Source organism: Zootoca vivipara, chromosome 13 (assembly GCF_963506605.1).
Source record: "Zootoca vivipara chromosome 13, rZooViv1.1, whole genome shotgun sequence".
Lineage (NCBI taxonomy): Eukaryota > Metazoa > Chordata > Lepidosauria > Squamata > Lacertidae > Zootoca > Zootoca vivipara.
Window position 1 is genome coordinate 5,153,545 of NC_083288.1, and position 17,098 is coordinate 5,170,642.

Consider the following 17,098-nt stretch of genomic DNA (forward strand, 5'->3'; position numbering starts at 1 on the left):
CATTATTGCAGCCTGTAAACAAACTATTGGATACCAAAAAAAGAAGCACCCAGACTGGTTTGATGAGAATAATAGTGAGATTGAACACATTATTGACAAGAAAAAGGAAGCCCTTTCAGATCTGGCAAAGAGATAGAAACTGTGCCACTAAGAAAAAACACCTATGCCAACACTAAGGCTGAGGTTCAAAGAAGAACCAGAGAACTAAAGAACACCTGGTGGATTTAAAAAAGTTAAAGAGATCCAGCACTTAGCTGACACTCATGATGCAGAGCTTCTTTAAAGCCACAAAGACCATCTATGGACCAATAAATCATGGCATATGCCTCCTACACTCAACAGATGGTACCACACTTCTAAAAGATAAAGAAGCTATTGCACTGCGCTGGAAAGAACATTACCAGCATTTCCTTAACCACAACTCCCCCGTAGCTGCTGAGGTCCCCATACAAATTCTGCAAAAACAAATTAGAGATGAGCTTGCAGTATCTCTAAATCTGCGAGAGTTGTGCACAGCTATTAAAGGTAAAGGGGCCCCTGACCATCAGGTCCAGTCGTGTCCGACTCTGGGGTTGCGGGGCTCATGTCGCTCTATAGGCCGAGGGAATGCACAGCTATTAACCAAATGAAAAACAACAAAACCAGCAGACCTGATGGGATACCTGCTGAAGTTTTCAAAGTGGGCAGAATTGAACTTGCACAACAACTTCACAAGGTCATCAAAAAATTCTGGGAGAGAGAGGAGATCTCAGCAGACTATGGATGCCAAAATTCTCAACCTTTTTTTTTTTAAAAAAGATGATGGAATGGATTGCAGAAACTATTAAGGCATCTCTTAATTAGCTGCGGCCGGCAAAATTCTTGCAAGTTTCTTAGCAAACTATATCTGAGGCTGCCCTTCCTGAATCCCAAAATGGTTTTTGACCTTCTAGGGGACAGTGGACATGATTTTCATCGCTCGACAGCTTCAAGAACAATGCAGAGAGCAAAACCAACCTCTGAATATGTTATTTATTGACCTGTTTTAGCTCCTGAACGCCGCAAACCCGGAAGTGACTGTTTCTGTTTGCGAACTATTTTTGGAAGCCGAACGTCTGACAGGGCTTCTGCAGCATCCTGCAGCCAATCAGAAGCTGTGCTTTGGTTTCCGTGCTTTGGTTCGACTTGCAAGGTATGACTGTACAATTTGAGTATGCTGATGACAATGTAGTGTGTGCACACTCAGACCTGCAAACCATCCAAAATATCTTCTCAGAAGCTTACGAAAAGCTTGGCCTATCGCTCAGCATCCAAAAAACCAAAGTGCTGCACCAACAAACACAAAACAATCCCTCTGCAGTGCCACAAATCCAACTCAGTGGTGCAATGTTAGAAAGTGTGGATCACTTCTCCTACCTGGGCAGTTATTATGCTGAAATCCAGCATCACCTGAGCTCTGCAAGTGCAGCTTTCTCCCGATGGAAGTGCAGAGTGTTTGAGGACGGGGATATTCACAGGGAAACCAATATGCTTGTTTACAAAGCTATTATTCTACCAACCTTACTGTATGCTTGTGAAATATGGACCACTTATAAACGTCATCTCCAACTCCTTGAAAGATTCCATCAACGTTGTCTCTGAAAGTTTTTACATATCACTTGGGAAAACAGGTGAACGAATGCCACTGTACCGGAAGAAGCAAAGATCACCAGTGTTGAAAAAATGATTCTTCAACATCAACTTTGTTGGACTGGTCATGTTATTTGGATGCCTGATTATCGTCTTCCAAAGCAACTATTTTATTCTGAACTTAAAAATGGAAAGCACAATGCTGGTTGTCAACAAAAGAGGTTTAAAGGCACTCTCAAGGCACATCTTTAAAAATGTAGTATAAACACTGACAGTTGAGAAACACAGGCCTGCAAGCGCTCAATGGAGAACAGCCTTTACCAAAGGTGTTGTGGACTTTGAATATGCTCGAACTCAGGACGAAAGGGAGAAACTTGATATGAGGAAAGGCACATTTGGCAAACCCTCACCGTGATCAACTCCCACCTGGAAACCTATGTTCCCACTGTGGAAGGACGTGTGGATCCAGAGTTGGCCTCCACAGTCACCTACAGACACACATCCTTAAAACTGTTTTCATGGAAGACAATCTTACTTGACTACGAGTGATCGCCAAAGAAGAAGAGCTTCTTAACATTTATATATTGGCAGGCAAACTACTTGAGTATCTATTATGTTTCCATTTTGTTAATTTGCTTTGGTATTTTGTTTTCATCTGTTTATCTTCTCCACTCACACATGTGTCATAATCAGTACCGTATGTTATTTTACAACACTTGTTACAGAATAGCCTGTATGCAAAATCAGAATGAGTTATATCAGCTTGCTCTAGAGAATTGATGCTTTTATTTTCTATTTCATACAATTTTAAACCCTATTTTCTATTCTTTTCTAAAATGTATTTTCATTTATGTAGTGGATTTTTTAAAATGGGGTTACTGTAACTGGAGTTATACCAGTGTACGTACAGATGTTAAGTGCCTTTTGAATTCTTTTTTTTAATAGAAACATTTTTTTTAGTTCCAGAACTTGTACAAAAACCTCATGAAGGCCCAGGAGAAATGGGGAAACCTGTTGTCATTCCTAAAGAGGACCAAGAAAAAATGAAGGAAATGTTTAAAATTAACCAGTTTAATTTAATGGCAAGTGAAAGGATTGCACTCAATAGATCTTTACCTGATGTCAGATTGGAAGGGTAAGTGCATTTACAGTGCTATAAATGTATATTTGGTTTAAAATGGTCTCTTTTTGAATTACCTTATATAATCATTCGTGTTGGAAAGCGCAACATTGAAAAAGAGTCTCAGAATCTGTTGATACATATTGCACTTTCTGTATTCTTCAGTGTGAATGACATTTTAGCACCAAATCAGTATACAAAGTATTTAACACTGGAGTATTTTCCAAATATGAAATTTTTGAGGGAAAATAAACACTTTCCCTTCTCTCAGTCAGTCAGACAGGAGGAGGACTAGAAGAATTTAGATTAACTTCCCACAAACCTGACTTGTTTTTGCAGGCAGACCAGAGATCGTGTTTGGAAACAAACAGGTTAGTTTCTAAAAAGTTAGATTAAAGTTTATGAAGCTGGTTTGTGAAGCTGATGAGAGTTTGAGATTTAAACTATCTGAGATTTGCATGTAACAACAGAGTATGTTTTTTGGTAAGTGAAACTAAACTTCACACAAGTCATAGTCCTTGATATGTGAATGGAATAGGAGAAAGAGAAGGCCTGAAGTGCACTTTGTACCTTCCTGCTTATGCCACTAAAGCATGGGTTAATAATAATAACAGCAACAATACCCCAACCACTGTGGGTAACTTCCAACACATATAAAAGCATAATAAAACATAAAATACTAATAAATTGCCTTCAGTTATCTTCTAAAAGATGTGTAATTCTTTATCTCATTGACATCTGATGGGAGCATGTTCCACAGGGAGGGCACCACTGCCAAGAAGGCCCTCTGTCTGGATCCCTGTAACGTCTCGCATTGAGGGAATCACCAGAAGGCCCTCCAGGCTACACCTAAGTATCTGGGCCAAAGCCATTTAGGGCTTTAAAGGTCAGCACCAACACTTTGAATAGTGCGCAAAAACATACTGGGAGCCAGTGTAGATCTTTTATGACCGGCGTTACATGGTCCCAGCAGCCACGGCCAGTTACCTGTCTGGCAGCAGCATTCTGGATTAGTTGTAGTTTCTGAGTCACCTTTAAAGGTAGAGCACATTACAGTAGTCCAAGTGGGAGCATATACCACTCTGGCGAGACAGGGCGCAGGCAGATAGGGTCGCAGCCAACATACCAGATGGATCTGGTAGATAGCCGACCTGGACAAAGAATTAACCTGCGTCTGCATGGACAACTGTGGGTCCAAGATGACCCCAAGGCTGCATACCTGTTCCTTTAGGGGCACAGTTACCCCATTCAGGACCAGGGGGTCCCCCCACACCTGCCTGCCCCGTGTCCCTCAGAAACAGTACTTCTGTCTTGTCGAGATGCAGCCTCAATCCACTGACTGCAATCCATCCTACAACTACCTCCAGACACTCACACAGGATGTTCACTCCCTTCACTGGTTCCGATTTAAATAAGAGGTAGAGCTGGGTATCATTCACATACTGGTGAACACCCAGCCCAAATCCCCTGATGATCTCTCCCAGTGGTTTCATACAGATGTTGAAAAGCATGGGGAGGTGAGTGCCCAGGGGTCTGAACACTCATTTCTCAACACCACTTTCTTGATATGGCCCAGAAAGAGCAGTACCACTGCATAACAGTGCCCCCAATTCCCAACCCCCCTATATGGTCCAGAAGGATACCCAGTTAGCCAGTTGTATCAAAAGCTGCTGATAGATCTAGTAGAACCAGGAAACAGTTTTCACCTTTGTCCGTGGCCTGCGAGAGATCATCACCCAGTGTGACCATGGTGGAGTCTGAGTCCTGATTGGAAGGGATCCAAATGGTCTGCATTCCTGGAGTTGTTCACTGACCACCCATTCAAATCACCTTGCCCAGGAATGGAAGATTTGATACTGGGTGATAATTGGCCATAATTGCCGTGTCCAGTGATGGTTTTTAAAGAACTGGTTCAATAACCACTTCTTTAGTGGGTCTGGGAATACCTTCTCACAGAGGAAAGCATTCACCACGCCACGGAGCCCATTCTCCAGCCCTGCCTGGCTTGCTTTTATGAGCCAGGATGGGCAAGGATCAAGGAGGCAGGTGGTCTGTTTCACTTGTGCAAGCAGCCTGTCCAGATCCTAGGAGGCAGCAGGTTGAAATTGGTCACATACAACTTGACAAGACAGAACACTGGGACTCTCCCACCCTGGCCCTGCTACCACGGTGGAGTCTACCTCTTTCTGAATCTGAAAAAAGTTTATCTGCATTTTTTTTTTGCAAAATCATCGCAGAAGATCTTGGGATCCTCACCAGACCCCAATGGCAAAGGTAGTTCTGTTAGACTACAAATCAGCTCAAAGAGTCTCCTGGTACTGTTTTCTGCAGATTTAATAGAGGCGGCAAAGAAGGTCCTCTTTGCCGTCACTATCGCCACTTAGTAGGTGATAGGTTAGAGCTCTAACCTGTGTTCATTCTGATTCAGAAAGAGTTTTTCGCTACTGGTGCTCTAGCCGTCTCAGCAATTGTTTCATCGCCCTCAGCTCTGGGGGAATCCATGGGTCCATCTGGGCTCCATGCAATTGGAGAGGGCACTTTGGAGCCAGATAGTTGGTTGCCCTGGTTTACTTTGCATTCCAGCAGGCCACAAGGGAATTAGCTGAAAGGCCATCAACATGGGATAAGACACCTCTTATCACTCTCTGGAAGCCATTTGGATCCATTAAGTGGCAGGGGTGGACCATTCAAATCAGTCCCACCTCCCTCGAGGGGAAAGTCACAGAGACGTCTAGTTGCACCAGGAAGTGATCTGACCATGGCACTTCTTTGGTTTCACTGGAACTTAAGTGTCAGATCACCCATGTCCATAGACATAAACACCAGGTTTAAGACATGTCCACAGCTATGTGTTGGGCCAAACGTATTCAGGGACAGCCCCATGGAAGCTATGCTTTCCACTATCCCGAGCAGCCCCTTGTAAGGTTGTGTTGGCATGGATGTTCAAATCCCCTAGGACCACCAGTCTGGTGTCCCCAGGAGAACATCCGACATGACCTGAAGCAGCTGGGCAGGAAATCCTTGGTGCAGCGGGGAAGTCAGTACACCAGTAGGAATCCTGTACTGCCCCTATTGCCTAGCTTTCAGAACATGCACTCAGAAAACTGGGTCTCCCCAATAGGAAGCCTGGCACAAGCTAATGACTTCCTAAAAATCACTGCAACCCTGCCTCCCCGCCCACATGACCTGGGTTGCTGTGCATAAGAGAAACCTAGTGGACAAGCAGCAGCAGGAACAGGCCTATCTGCCATGTCCAGCCAGGTGTCTGTTACACATGCCAGGTCAATTCATCCATCCATGACCAGTTAATGGATGGCAGTGGTCTTGTGAGTCATTGACATGGCATTGCATAGCAGCAGCTCAAGGTCATGGGGGTCACCCTTGTTGATACTAGTATCCTGGTCAGGGCCAGACCCGGTGGCAGGGATGGTCTTCAAACAACGACTAAACCTGCCGCCCCGGTAGTGACATGGTCTGGTCCTAGTGTGACTCCTCCTACCTGTGATCACTGAGATCGGGTGTCTGAATGCATTCCCTCTAGTAGAACCTGCCCCAGCCATTCTGCTGACTGGGGCCCTCTCCTGGGCAGCCCTGTCCTCTCCCCCCCCCCCAAACAAAATAATGTATACACCTAACTAACGTAAAAAGGTAAACTGAAAAACAAATGCAAGTTATAACAGTTAATTCCCAGGTTAAAACACTTTAAAACAACCCCCACAAGTTGAAACTCCGTCCCCATTAAACAGTAAGTTTCCCACAGGGGGCTGGCATAATTTAGGGTTATGTTTCTTCTCTACATATATACACATTTTCAAGACAAGTGTATCTTTTTTCTCTAGAATTTATGTATCTAAAATAATAGAAATTCATCTACCGGTACTTACTCTGACATCTGAAATCTGAGTTGACATCCAGAAATTAACCATTATTTTCAGTGTCATACTAATTTCTTACTATATAGGAATCATGAGTTACTGAAAGATAACCGCAAGCATGCTAGCATGCCACTATAAGTTCAAATATTCATTTCCTGTATCTCCCAAGTGCTATTCAGATCATGCTTTCTAATTTTCCTGCATAATTGAGACTTCCTCACTTTTTGATTTAAACCTTATTTAGTGGAATAAGGACCCAGGTGGCGCTGTGGTTAAACCACTGAGCCTAGGGCTTGCCGATCAGAAGGTCAGCGGTTCGAATCCCTGTGACGGGGTGAGCTCCCGTTGCTTGGTCCCAGCTCCTGCCAACCTAGCAGTTCGAAAGCACATCAAAATGCAAGTAGATAAATAGGAACCGCTACAGCGGGAAGGTAAACGGCGTTTCCATGTGCTGCTCTGGTTTGCCAGAAGCGGTTTTGTCATGCTGGCCACATGACTTGGAAGCTATACGCCGGCTCCCTCGGCCAATAATGCGAGATGAGCGCGCAACCCCAGAGTCGGTCACGACTGGACCTAATGGTCAGGGGTCCCTTTACCTTTACCTTTTAAGGTTCTAGTAACTTACTTTTTTAAAAATCTTACTGATAAGCATGTCCTACAGCTCTTCCTGTATTGAAGAATCATAGGTGGAACTACAGATGATCAAATGGCAATCTTTGTTTCTGTTTCTCATTTTCCCAAACTTCAGTTTGTTTCTATATCAGTTTGCAAACTTTTACAAACATTTCTATTGAAAGCCTGTACACCTTTTTGTGTGCATTTTCCCCAATACACATTTTTGCAAGCGGTTTTCACTAATGCAAGTTTATACATTGTTTTCCCTAATCTCTGTATTTTTGTGCATTTTCCTCTGTGTTTTTGTACATATTTTTACATTACATTTTTTGCATTGCAAAATTGAAAAGTACAGATTCCAAGGTTTGTTTCATTTCGTGGATTGTTTTGAGAAGTGCAAATTTGGTTGGTTTGCATTAAAATGCAAACTGAATGAATTTCCACATCAACTCTATTGTGTGGCACAGCCCAACCCTGTTGGAAGCTTCTATGAACTTTTATGCCAAGAGTGTTTTAACTAGATGTATCATGAAATTAGGTGGAGTCAAGCCTGAGCAGAATCCCAGGTTGTTTTGCTTATAGTTTTAGAAGTCTAGAAAAGAAATCTATCTTGTGTTCCTGCCTTGTCCATGAATGTTACAAGTACCACAGTTTGTGTTTGAAGGACTGTTTGTAGTAGGAAAAGAGAACTCACATGCGCTGAGACTTCATCAGTTGTGTCTACTTATGGAGAGAACTATATCGATAGCCTATGAAGTATTGGTCCTGCTGTTAGTTAATGTGTGGTATTGAATCACACTGCCACGATCTCTGCCATGCTGGTGATACAACAAATATTTTCAGCTATTTAGCCATGCAGGTTAAGGATGGCTAAACAAAAACTGTTTTCCTACATAAATACAATTTATAAAATATGTGTATTTGTGACTTCATCATCTCTGGAGGGAATGATCTTGGATCTGTTGCCAGTGTTGTTAAGAGTCAGTGTGCCTTAGCAATACCCTGCAACCAGGGAAGAGGTGAGAACAAGCAGGAACTGTCAACCATCCCTCCCTGCTTATTAGAACATATGGTAGACAGACCTTGCTTCCTTTTTCAGGAATCCAACACATGGAACTTGCTTACATATGTTGAGTGTAATTTATGGTGGAAAATTTTAGACCTTGGAAACTAGAGTAGAATTACTTACTTGCTGTTAGCTTAATAGCATATGCATATTTTATAGTAATTTGAAAATTGCTATCAAGTACATAGGTTGCCAAATTGTGGTCCTTGGACCACCTGTGGTCCACAAACTGAATTTGGGATGTTTGTAAAAAGACAATGAAATATCATGCAGGATATATAGCACAGCATACTACAATTGCTGCAGCAGGCAGAGATATAATAAAGTGGTCTGCTAAATCCATGAACAATTTTTAAATGTGTGTGGGAAAATTTGGGAACCACTGATCTAGAACTCCACAGATAATAATTATGCACTTGCCAAAGCTCTGGTCATAATAAATCTTATGTTAAAAACTTTGATACTGCATGAGAGTTATTGTTAGTGAAATGATATCTAGTGTGTTTGTTCCTGAGTTTTAGTAGTAGCAGAGAACATATCACATCACATATTCAGAAGAGTTCTAGATCCACAATAGCTGTAGTCCCTCAACCTTTTATTTCAGAGAATAAATTTTCAAGGTTTTGTTTTTAGGTACCAATTTCTCATTAATTTCATAGCTAAGTTATTTTTATACTTTCCATGATGCTTTTAACAAAAAAGTAAGTGGTTATATTCAGTGCTGTGCCAGTGGGTTGTGTTGATGCAATGTGACTTTGGGGGCACAGAGAAGGAGAGGAAATCAAAATTTGCTCCAGAGCACCCTCCAATCCTGAAACTGATTTTGAGAGTGTATGGGAAGCTTGAGAGGAAGAGGAAATTCCATTGGGCACATGGAAGTCCCTTGTGTTAGCAGAGCTGCAGTGTTGGATACAACGCAAGGTATCCATGGAGTTCCTCTGTTTTCTGTATTGTGGAAAACAAAACAGTTGTATAAAAGGGATGTCTCTGCAAGTTGTTTGCATGGGGGAAAAAACTCTGTAGTAAAACTGTAGCATCATCATCTCTTCAGGAAAAAGACAAGCAAAGCCTTTTTAATATCTACTAAGCAATAAGCACTAGAAAAAGAAAAGGAAGACAGTGGTAGACCATATAGCCAATTTGTAGTAATCTACGTTTGCAAGATACCAAAAGCTATGTGGTTGGGCATTACCTTGTACCTCATTCCTACATATAATCAACAAATCCAGTATTCAACTGTTTGCAGTGGGAGTTTATTTATCAAGTTGTAAGATCATATCAGATTGAATGGAGATTTTACTGCCTGGATTCAGCTAATATATGCTGGCCCAGATGCTTGCATCTTCATGAATGGAACCAGTTTTGACCCATTCCAAATGAATACAGGAACCCAATAAGGATGCACTTTGTCACAATTAGTTTTTGCATTGTCTGTAGACTCATTAGCGGAAGCTTTTAGACCAGATAGAACAATTAAGAGAGTAACAATAGGGAGAGAAGAATTCAACATTAATCTTTATGCAAATTATGTAGCAGTGATTGATTGTAAGAGATCCAGAAAAAATCATTTGAGAATGTACTTATGTTAATTAATGAATTTAGCATGGCATATGGATATAAGACTAATTCAACAAAATCTGAACATTGAATTAGTGAGGACTTGAATATCAATAAACAGGTTAAAGAGAATAACACCCTAAGTTGCCATAGAGAAACTTACTAATCAAATATCTGGGAATATATTAAAAATGCAAAATTTAGGAGATGTAGTAAGTATGCTTGCCCTTTCCAGCTGCAGCAGTGTTGGGGGGCCACTGCCACCCTTGCAACACAATCCAGTGACAGGGTGCCTTTTAGCAGCAGCCACTGGCCTTCAGAGGTTTGCAGCCTACCTTGATGGCCTCGGCTGTGAATACAAGGCTGCCCGCAAATTGGCCTATCACAGGAAGGCTAGGGGGCTGTCCAAGCCCAAGGGACAGGCCAAACTGAGCCTGCAGGCTTTGCTTGGGTCTGTTCCTGGGGTATATAAGAAAGGTTGCCCATGACTTTCTCATGCACTTGTTGCCGGATCTCCCACCCCTCCTTTCCTTGTATTCTGCTCTGTGCTATGGGACATCGTTGGTCGTATTTGAGGCTGGGCAGGAATTTCCCACCCAGCAAATTGGCTCTCTCCTTGTGGTTTTGCCAGCATGCTGTAGTGGTTAAGAGCGGTGGACTCGTAATCTGGTGAACCGGGTTTGCTTCCCCGCTCCTCCACATGCAGCTGCTGGGTGACCTTGAGCTAGTCACACTTCTCTGAAGTCTCTCAGCCTCACTCACCTCACAGAATGTTTGTTGTCAGGGAGGAAGGGAAAGGAGATTGTTAGCTGCTTTGAGACTCCTTAAGGGGAGTGAAAGGTGGGATATCAAGTCCAAACTCTTCCTCTTCTTCTTCTTCCCTCATAACAATCATTACAACTTTGGCGGTTTAGACATTGGGTAAGTCTTGGTCAGATGGGAGGTTGTAGCCTTTGCATGCCCCTCTGAAGGAAAGGGCTGTCCTGTTTAAAGGAAGCTGGATGGAGCTTCTTCTGTCCAGATGCCCAGGTGGGGGCAAGTGCCATAGCACTCCAATCCTGTGGGGTGGGGGGTGGGGAACGGGACATTCCTATTTGATTTAAGTCATAGGCGGTGCCCCGCTTCTGGATTGGTTTACTTCCTGGGCGTGCAAAGTATATTCATGACAGATTAGTGGTGGAGGTAAGAAAGAAATAGTCCATTGGACCCAAATGGAAATTTCATGGATGGGCAAAATAGTGGCTATTAAAATGCTTTCTTTTAAATCTTCCATTAGGAATAAATTATAAAATAATTACTAGCTGGCAGTATTATGTTTGGGTTAAGAAAAAGCTCAAAAGTTGCTGCAAAAATGATCAAATTTTAAGAATGGTGGACTAGCCTTCCCTTTAAGTAAATAATACGATGCAGCTGTGCTTACAAATTTACCCCAGTCAGGCCACCCAGACAGATCTATCATATTAGAACAATTCATTGTTTCAGCAGAATTTTTGAAAAAGACTGACACTACACAAAATTTGATAAGGGTATTAAATTAAATCCATGTACCAAAGCTTTATGAAATATTTGAAGTATATATAAACATAAATCAAGTCCAGAACTATCACCTCTCACAGAACTTTAATATAATGAAAAAATATAGGAAGAGATTTTTTTGGGGGGGGGGTTATAATAATTTATGAAAGATTCATGTGCATTTTGAACACAGAAAGTTCTTTAAAGAGGGTACTGTTAAAACTTGCAATCAGATTGTTAATGATATACAACAAAATTATCCTCTCTTTTATCAATACTTGCAGTTGAGAAATATAGCCAATACCTTATTGGTAAGACATGGGCAGTTTAGAAAAAGGATTGAATTTGTAAATTTGATGAGAGGAAACTCATAAAATTTACTAAGCAAATTATACAAAATCATTAAGATTATTGATATAACACTTAATACAGGCAATCCTCAATTTGCCTGGGTGTTGCGTTCCTGGCACGGCACCCCCCGCCCCCGTGCATTGGTAGAGCGTGTATAAGCCCACTTTGTTCCGCCCTTATCTGGGTCCAAAATGACCTGTGTGTTGGCTTTCGTGTGTCAATTGAACACACGCTAAATGGTCGCTACCTGTACTTCTCAAAGTAAATGGTAGGGAGATGTGGGACATGAGCTGTTACTGGGTCAGTGGAGTTGGATTTGGCAAAATGTCCCTTATACAACCAGCTCAATACCTAAAGCAAGTTTTTATACATTCATCTTTTGTTTATTTAATACCATTATGACTCAGTCATATCTACGATACAAGTAATTTATATTGGAGGTGTAAGAGAACTGATGGTGGAATGTTAAGTACTTTATTTTTCCGTGTATAAGACACCCCCATGTATAAGATGCCCCCTATTTTTTAACCCAAAATTAAGGAATTAAGTTGTTTTTTGGGAGGTGGGGGAGGTCAGTTCTGCTAATTGCTCACCTACCTGCCCACCACTGCTGATCGCTTGCCACAGCCACTGCTGATCTCACACCTTGCCACAGCCGCCAATTGTCTGCCCGCTCACTGCCACCAACAGCCCACCTGCCCACTTGCCGCAGCCGCCAATTGACTGGCCAATTAACACAGCCACAGCCAATCGCCAGCAGGCCTTGTTGCAGCCACCAATCTCCCGCCCAGTCACTGCTGCCAATCCCCTGCTTGCTGCTGCCATTAATCACACATCCCCCTCTGCATTCACTATCTGTGTATAAGACTGGTTACAGGTAGGTAGCCGTGTTGGTCTGGGTCGAAGTAAAATAAAAAAATTCCTTCACTAGCACCTTAAAGACCAACTAAGTTTTTATTTTGGTATGAGCTTTCGTGTGCATGCACACTTCTTCAGATACCTGAAGAAGTATCTGAAGAATCTGAAGTATCTGAAGAATCTGAAGTATATCTGAAGTATCTGAAGAAGTGTGCATGCACACGAAAGCTCATACCAAAATAAAAACTTAGTTGGTCTTTAAGGTGCTACTGAAGGAATTTGTGTATAAGACGACACCCACATGTCTTCTACACGGACAAAAACGGTGTATTTTGGACTTGCCCTAAGATTGTGAAATATTGGGCTGGCATAGTAAAAGTTATTGAAGTGATAATGGTGTCTGCCAACGGATCCTTTAATTATTTGGGCTCACAAAGTATCAAATATTATTAGAAGTAGGGAATTCAAAGTTTATTGACAGCTGCTAGACTGATCATCTGTTGTATTTGGGAAAAGTGAGCACTGGAGGAAAAGGTAACTAAAGTATGGGATATTGTGAATATGGTTAAATTGATAAATATTGGGAGGGTCAAAGAAGGAAGACAATCTGAACTCTTTGTGGAAAAATTGAGTGTATTTATTGGTTAGCAGTATAATAAGGTACAAGAGAATGCAAATCTACTCATGCTATGAGCCAGTTTCAACAAGACTAAAAATTGTATATCCATGATGGTGTCTTTTTATGTATCATTCTATTTTTATCTTTGCTTTTACACTATGTGTGTGATATTCTTGGTGTATCTTTGAAGTAAAGGGTGTAGCAAGAAAGGTAAGTTTTATTTTTAAAAACTTGTATTTTTCCCTTACCTTCATGGATTACTGTGGCAGTGCAACCCTTGTCCAGGTACAGCTGTAGCTAGCAAACTAGCCAAAGTTGGAAACATGTCACTGATACTACTTGGGGAATCAGTGACAATACTGAATCAAGTACTCAAGTTATGTACATGTTCCTTCAAGGAGATTGCAACACTTTCCAAAACTGGCTGTCTACCCAGTTCTTACATCCCAAATTTCTCACCTACAGCAACACCATCCTGTCATGATTCAGCCTCAGTTTCTCACAGAACTCTGCCCAAGGGACTTCATGCCATTTGTAGACCAGGCAGAAGCCAATTTGCACATTTCTATGCTTCAGTTTCAGCTGCTTTTCCCATTGTGTGTGAGAGATAAAGCAATCCAAGGCTTCATCTCTTTGCCTTGCCCTCTGCTTCTGGGGCTTGTACAAAGCTGACTGCAGCCCTAATTGCATGCCTAGGAACCAAGAGGCTCCATGCATATTCATAGTTGGGCATTCTTAGGGAAAGGGAATCTAGGACACTGCTTTCAATTGTCTAGTCTGTCATGGTTTCCTCATCAAGTAAAAAAAAACAACCCACTGCTTCTTGTTTTGACTACTACACAGTTTTAAAAGAATCTGGTTTCTACTGCAGTGGAGAAGGAAAATATATTTAATACTCAGACAGACTGGTTCAACTGCCAGAAGAAAGATTGGAAGAATGGACTCCACTGAGAGGTTTTCAGAGTGACCATGAGCAGATGGGGTGCTTGAGTAAACAACCAGGTTTTAAGAACTAGAAGGGACTGGTGCTTTATTGGTTCTTTGGTCAAAAGGGCTGCTTTTTTTCTTTCCCCGTTTTTCCAAGTGTCCTTCTTAAGGTGAGGACACTGGGGATGGAGGTGATTCTGTTGGCTTCATGATAGCCACAGAGACCATGGTGTTCAGATCTTGCAGAGCTGAAAAGAGGTTTGCTCCTCTGCAGTGATACAGATATGTTGGCCTTTCTTTGCACATCCACAAGTAAGATTCTCCAACACTGGCACATATGTCAGTGTTGCTTCTATCATAGATGGCTTTTATCTAGGCAGGGCATCTTAGATCAAGGGCTCTGACCCAAGTCTTAAAAGGCATGTCAGACATCTTCATAAGCAGCACTCATGGAAGTTGTTCAACATTCCATATATGCCTGGCTCAAAAAAAATGGCAACCCCTTTTGTAGGATGGCAGGCAGACCACCCTTGAGTTCAGTTCCAGTGAGTACAAGGTTCATAGCCAGAATAGATCAAGGTTTCCATAAGAAACCGCTCTGTTCTGCCTTCTGACACCTTCCTTTTTCCTATCTCCTAATTCCCTGATTGGCCCCTGCTTTAGTAACTGTCTTTCGTGTCCAGGGCTTTTTTTCAGCTGGAACATCACCCTAACTTAGATTTGGCACCTCTTCAGTGGGCGCCATTGCCATTATAAAAGAACAAGGGATGTGTTTATGGTGACTTCCAGCACCTCTTTTTCTAGAAAAATCGTACTGTTTGTGCCTCCTGTTGCTGGAGGATACTGAAATAAGCCTTGACTCTGAGAGTGCTCTTTCTGGATAGGTCACAAAATCTTTGACTCTGCCTTCTGTTAAAGTGTATTTTTATATTGTTTGGGTGTTAAAGATTTTGTATTATGAATTGCAGGAGTTTATTCGATGTAAGCTTATGTGAGTAATAGGAACCAATTAGAAAGGCAGGATAAATGCTGCCTGGTCTATAAATACAAACAGCAAGGAACTTCATGGTAAGTTCAACTTTTCCTATTCCAGTATTGCTGGATCAGGTGCATACAAATCACTGTGAATGGAATTTTGTCTGCCTAATTTAACAGCTGGGGCTATAAGTGCATAGGTGTCAGAGGGTCGTCGTGGCTACTCTAGAGTAACTCCGCTTGAGTTCAGTTTGTCTTTAAAGACTTTTATTGTGCATGGTATTTACAGTGCAGAGATAGCTTAAAACATGACCCCTCAGTTCGAACCAGAATCTGGCAATGGCGTACGTCTGTTCCTACGCCAGCAAAGTAGTCGGGGCACCCCAAAACGCCTCCCCAGTGTGGTGTGGTTAAGAGCAGTAGACTCGTAATCTGGGGACCCGGGTTCGCGTCTCCGCTCCTCCACATGCAGCTGCTGGGTGACCTTGGGCTAGTCACACTTCTCTGAAGTCTCTCAGCCCCCCCCCACCTCACAGAGTGTTTGTTGTGGGGGAGGAGGGAAAAGGAGATTGTTAGCCGCTTTGAGACTCCTTCGGGTAGTGATAAAGCGGGATATCAAATCCAAACTCCTCTTCTTCTTCTTCCCCCTTGACCTGCGTCGCAGTGCTCTCCTCAACTCTTGCTAATTGCATTGGCCATGGTGTCCTTCTGGACCATATAGTGGGGTTGGGGATTGGGAGCACTGTTATGCAGTGGTACTGCTTCTTCTGGGCCGTATCCAGAAAGTGATGTTGGGAGATGAGTGTTCGGACCCCTGGGCACTCACCTCCCCATGCTTTTCAACATCTGTATGAAACTACTGGTGGAGATCATCAGGGGATTTGGGCTGGGTGTTCACCAGTATGTGAATGATACCCAGTTCTACCTCTCATCAGTGAAGGGAGTGAACATCTTGTGTGAGTGTCTGGAGGTAGTTGTAGGATGGATGGCAGTCAGTGGATTGAGGCTGCATCTCGACAAGACAGAAGCACTGTTTCTGAGGGACAGGGAGCGGGCAGGTGTGGGGGACACCCTGGTCCTGAATGGGGTAACTGTGCCCCTAAAGGACCAGGTACGCAGCCTTGGGGTCATCTTGGACTCAGGTGTCCATGCAGACACAGGTTAATTCTTTGTCCAGAGCGGCTATCTGCCAGCTCCATCTGGCATGTTGACTGAGACCCTATCTGCCAGCGCCTTGTCTCACCAGAGTGGTAATACGCGCTAGTTATCTCCCACTTGAACTACTGCATCCAGAATGCTGCTGCAGACAGGTGACTGGGCATGGCTGCTGGGACCATGTAACACCGGTCATAAAAGATCTACATTGGCTCCCAGTTTGTTTTTGCGCACTAATCAAAGTGTTGGTGCTGACCTCAAATGCCCTAAATGGCTTTGGCCCTGCATACCTGAAGGAGCATCTCCACCCCTATCGTTCAGCGCAGACATTGACATTCAGATCCGAGGGCCTTCTGGCAGTTCCCTCATTGTGGGATGTGATGCTACAGGCTACTAGGCAGAGGGCCTTCTCGGCAGAGGTACCTGCCCTATGGAATGCCCTCCCATCAGAGATAAACTACATGACTTTCTGGAGACATCTGAAGGCAGCCCTGTATCAGGAAGTTTTTAATATCTGATGTGTGTTTGTATTAGTACATTCCGTTGGAAGCCACCTAGAGTAGTTGCAGTGACTTGTCAGATGAGCACCCTTGGATTTGTATGACTACCTTTTCTTTCTTTCTAGAGGCAGGTTAAAAGCTTTTCTTTTCTGTTTCTCCTTTGGTAGTTGAATTGTTTGATTCTGCTCTTCATATCTGATAGGTTTTTTTGTCCTTTGGTTTATATTTTCATTTCAAAGTTGAAAAGCAGTATAAAAAAGTATCAAAATCACCTGCTCAGCAACACTATCACTTGAGTGCTGCCCATATTTCTTAGATCAGGGTATGTAAAACTTGCTTGGAGACACATCTTGTTTT

The 17,098-nt window shown here is 42.6% G+C and overlaps 1 protein-coding gene across 1 annotated transcript in view; it reads left to right on the forward strand.

Annotated features, from left to right (window-relative positions):
* GALNT1 (polypeptide N-acetylgalactosaminyltransferase 1) overlaps positions 1-17,098 on the forward strand; it is a 60,241-nt gene that overhangs the window by 16,209 nt on the left and 26,934 nt on the right. The window contains exon 3 of the mRNA XM_035134301.2: positions 2,569-2,743. Within this exon, the coding sequence (XP_034990192.1) occupies positions 2,569-2,743 (175 nt within the window). The remainder of the gene's footprint in view (positions 1-2,568; positions 2,744-17,098) is intronic.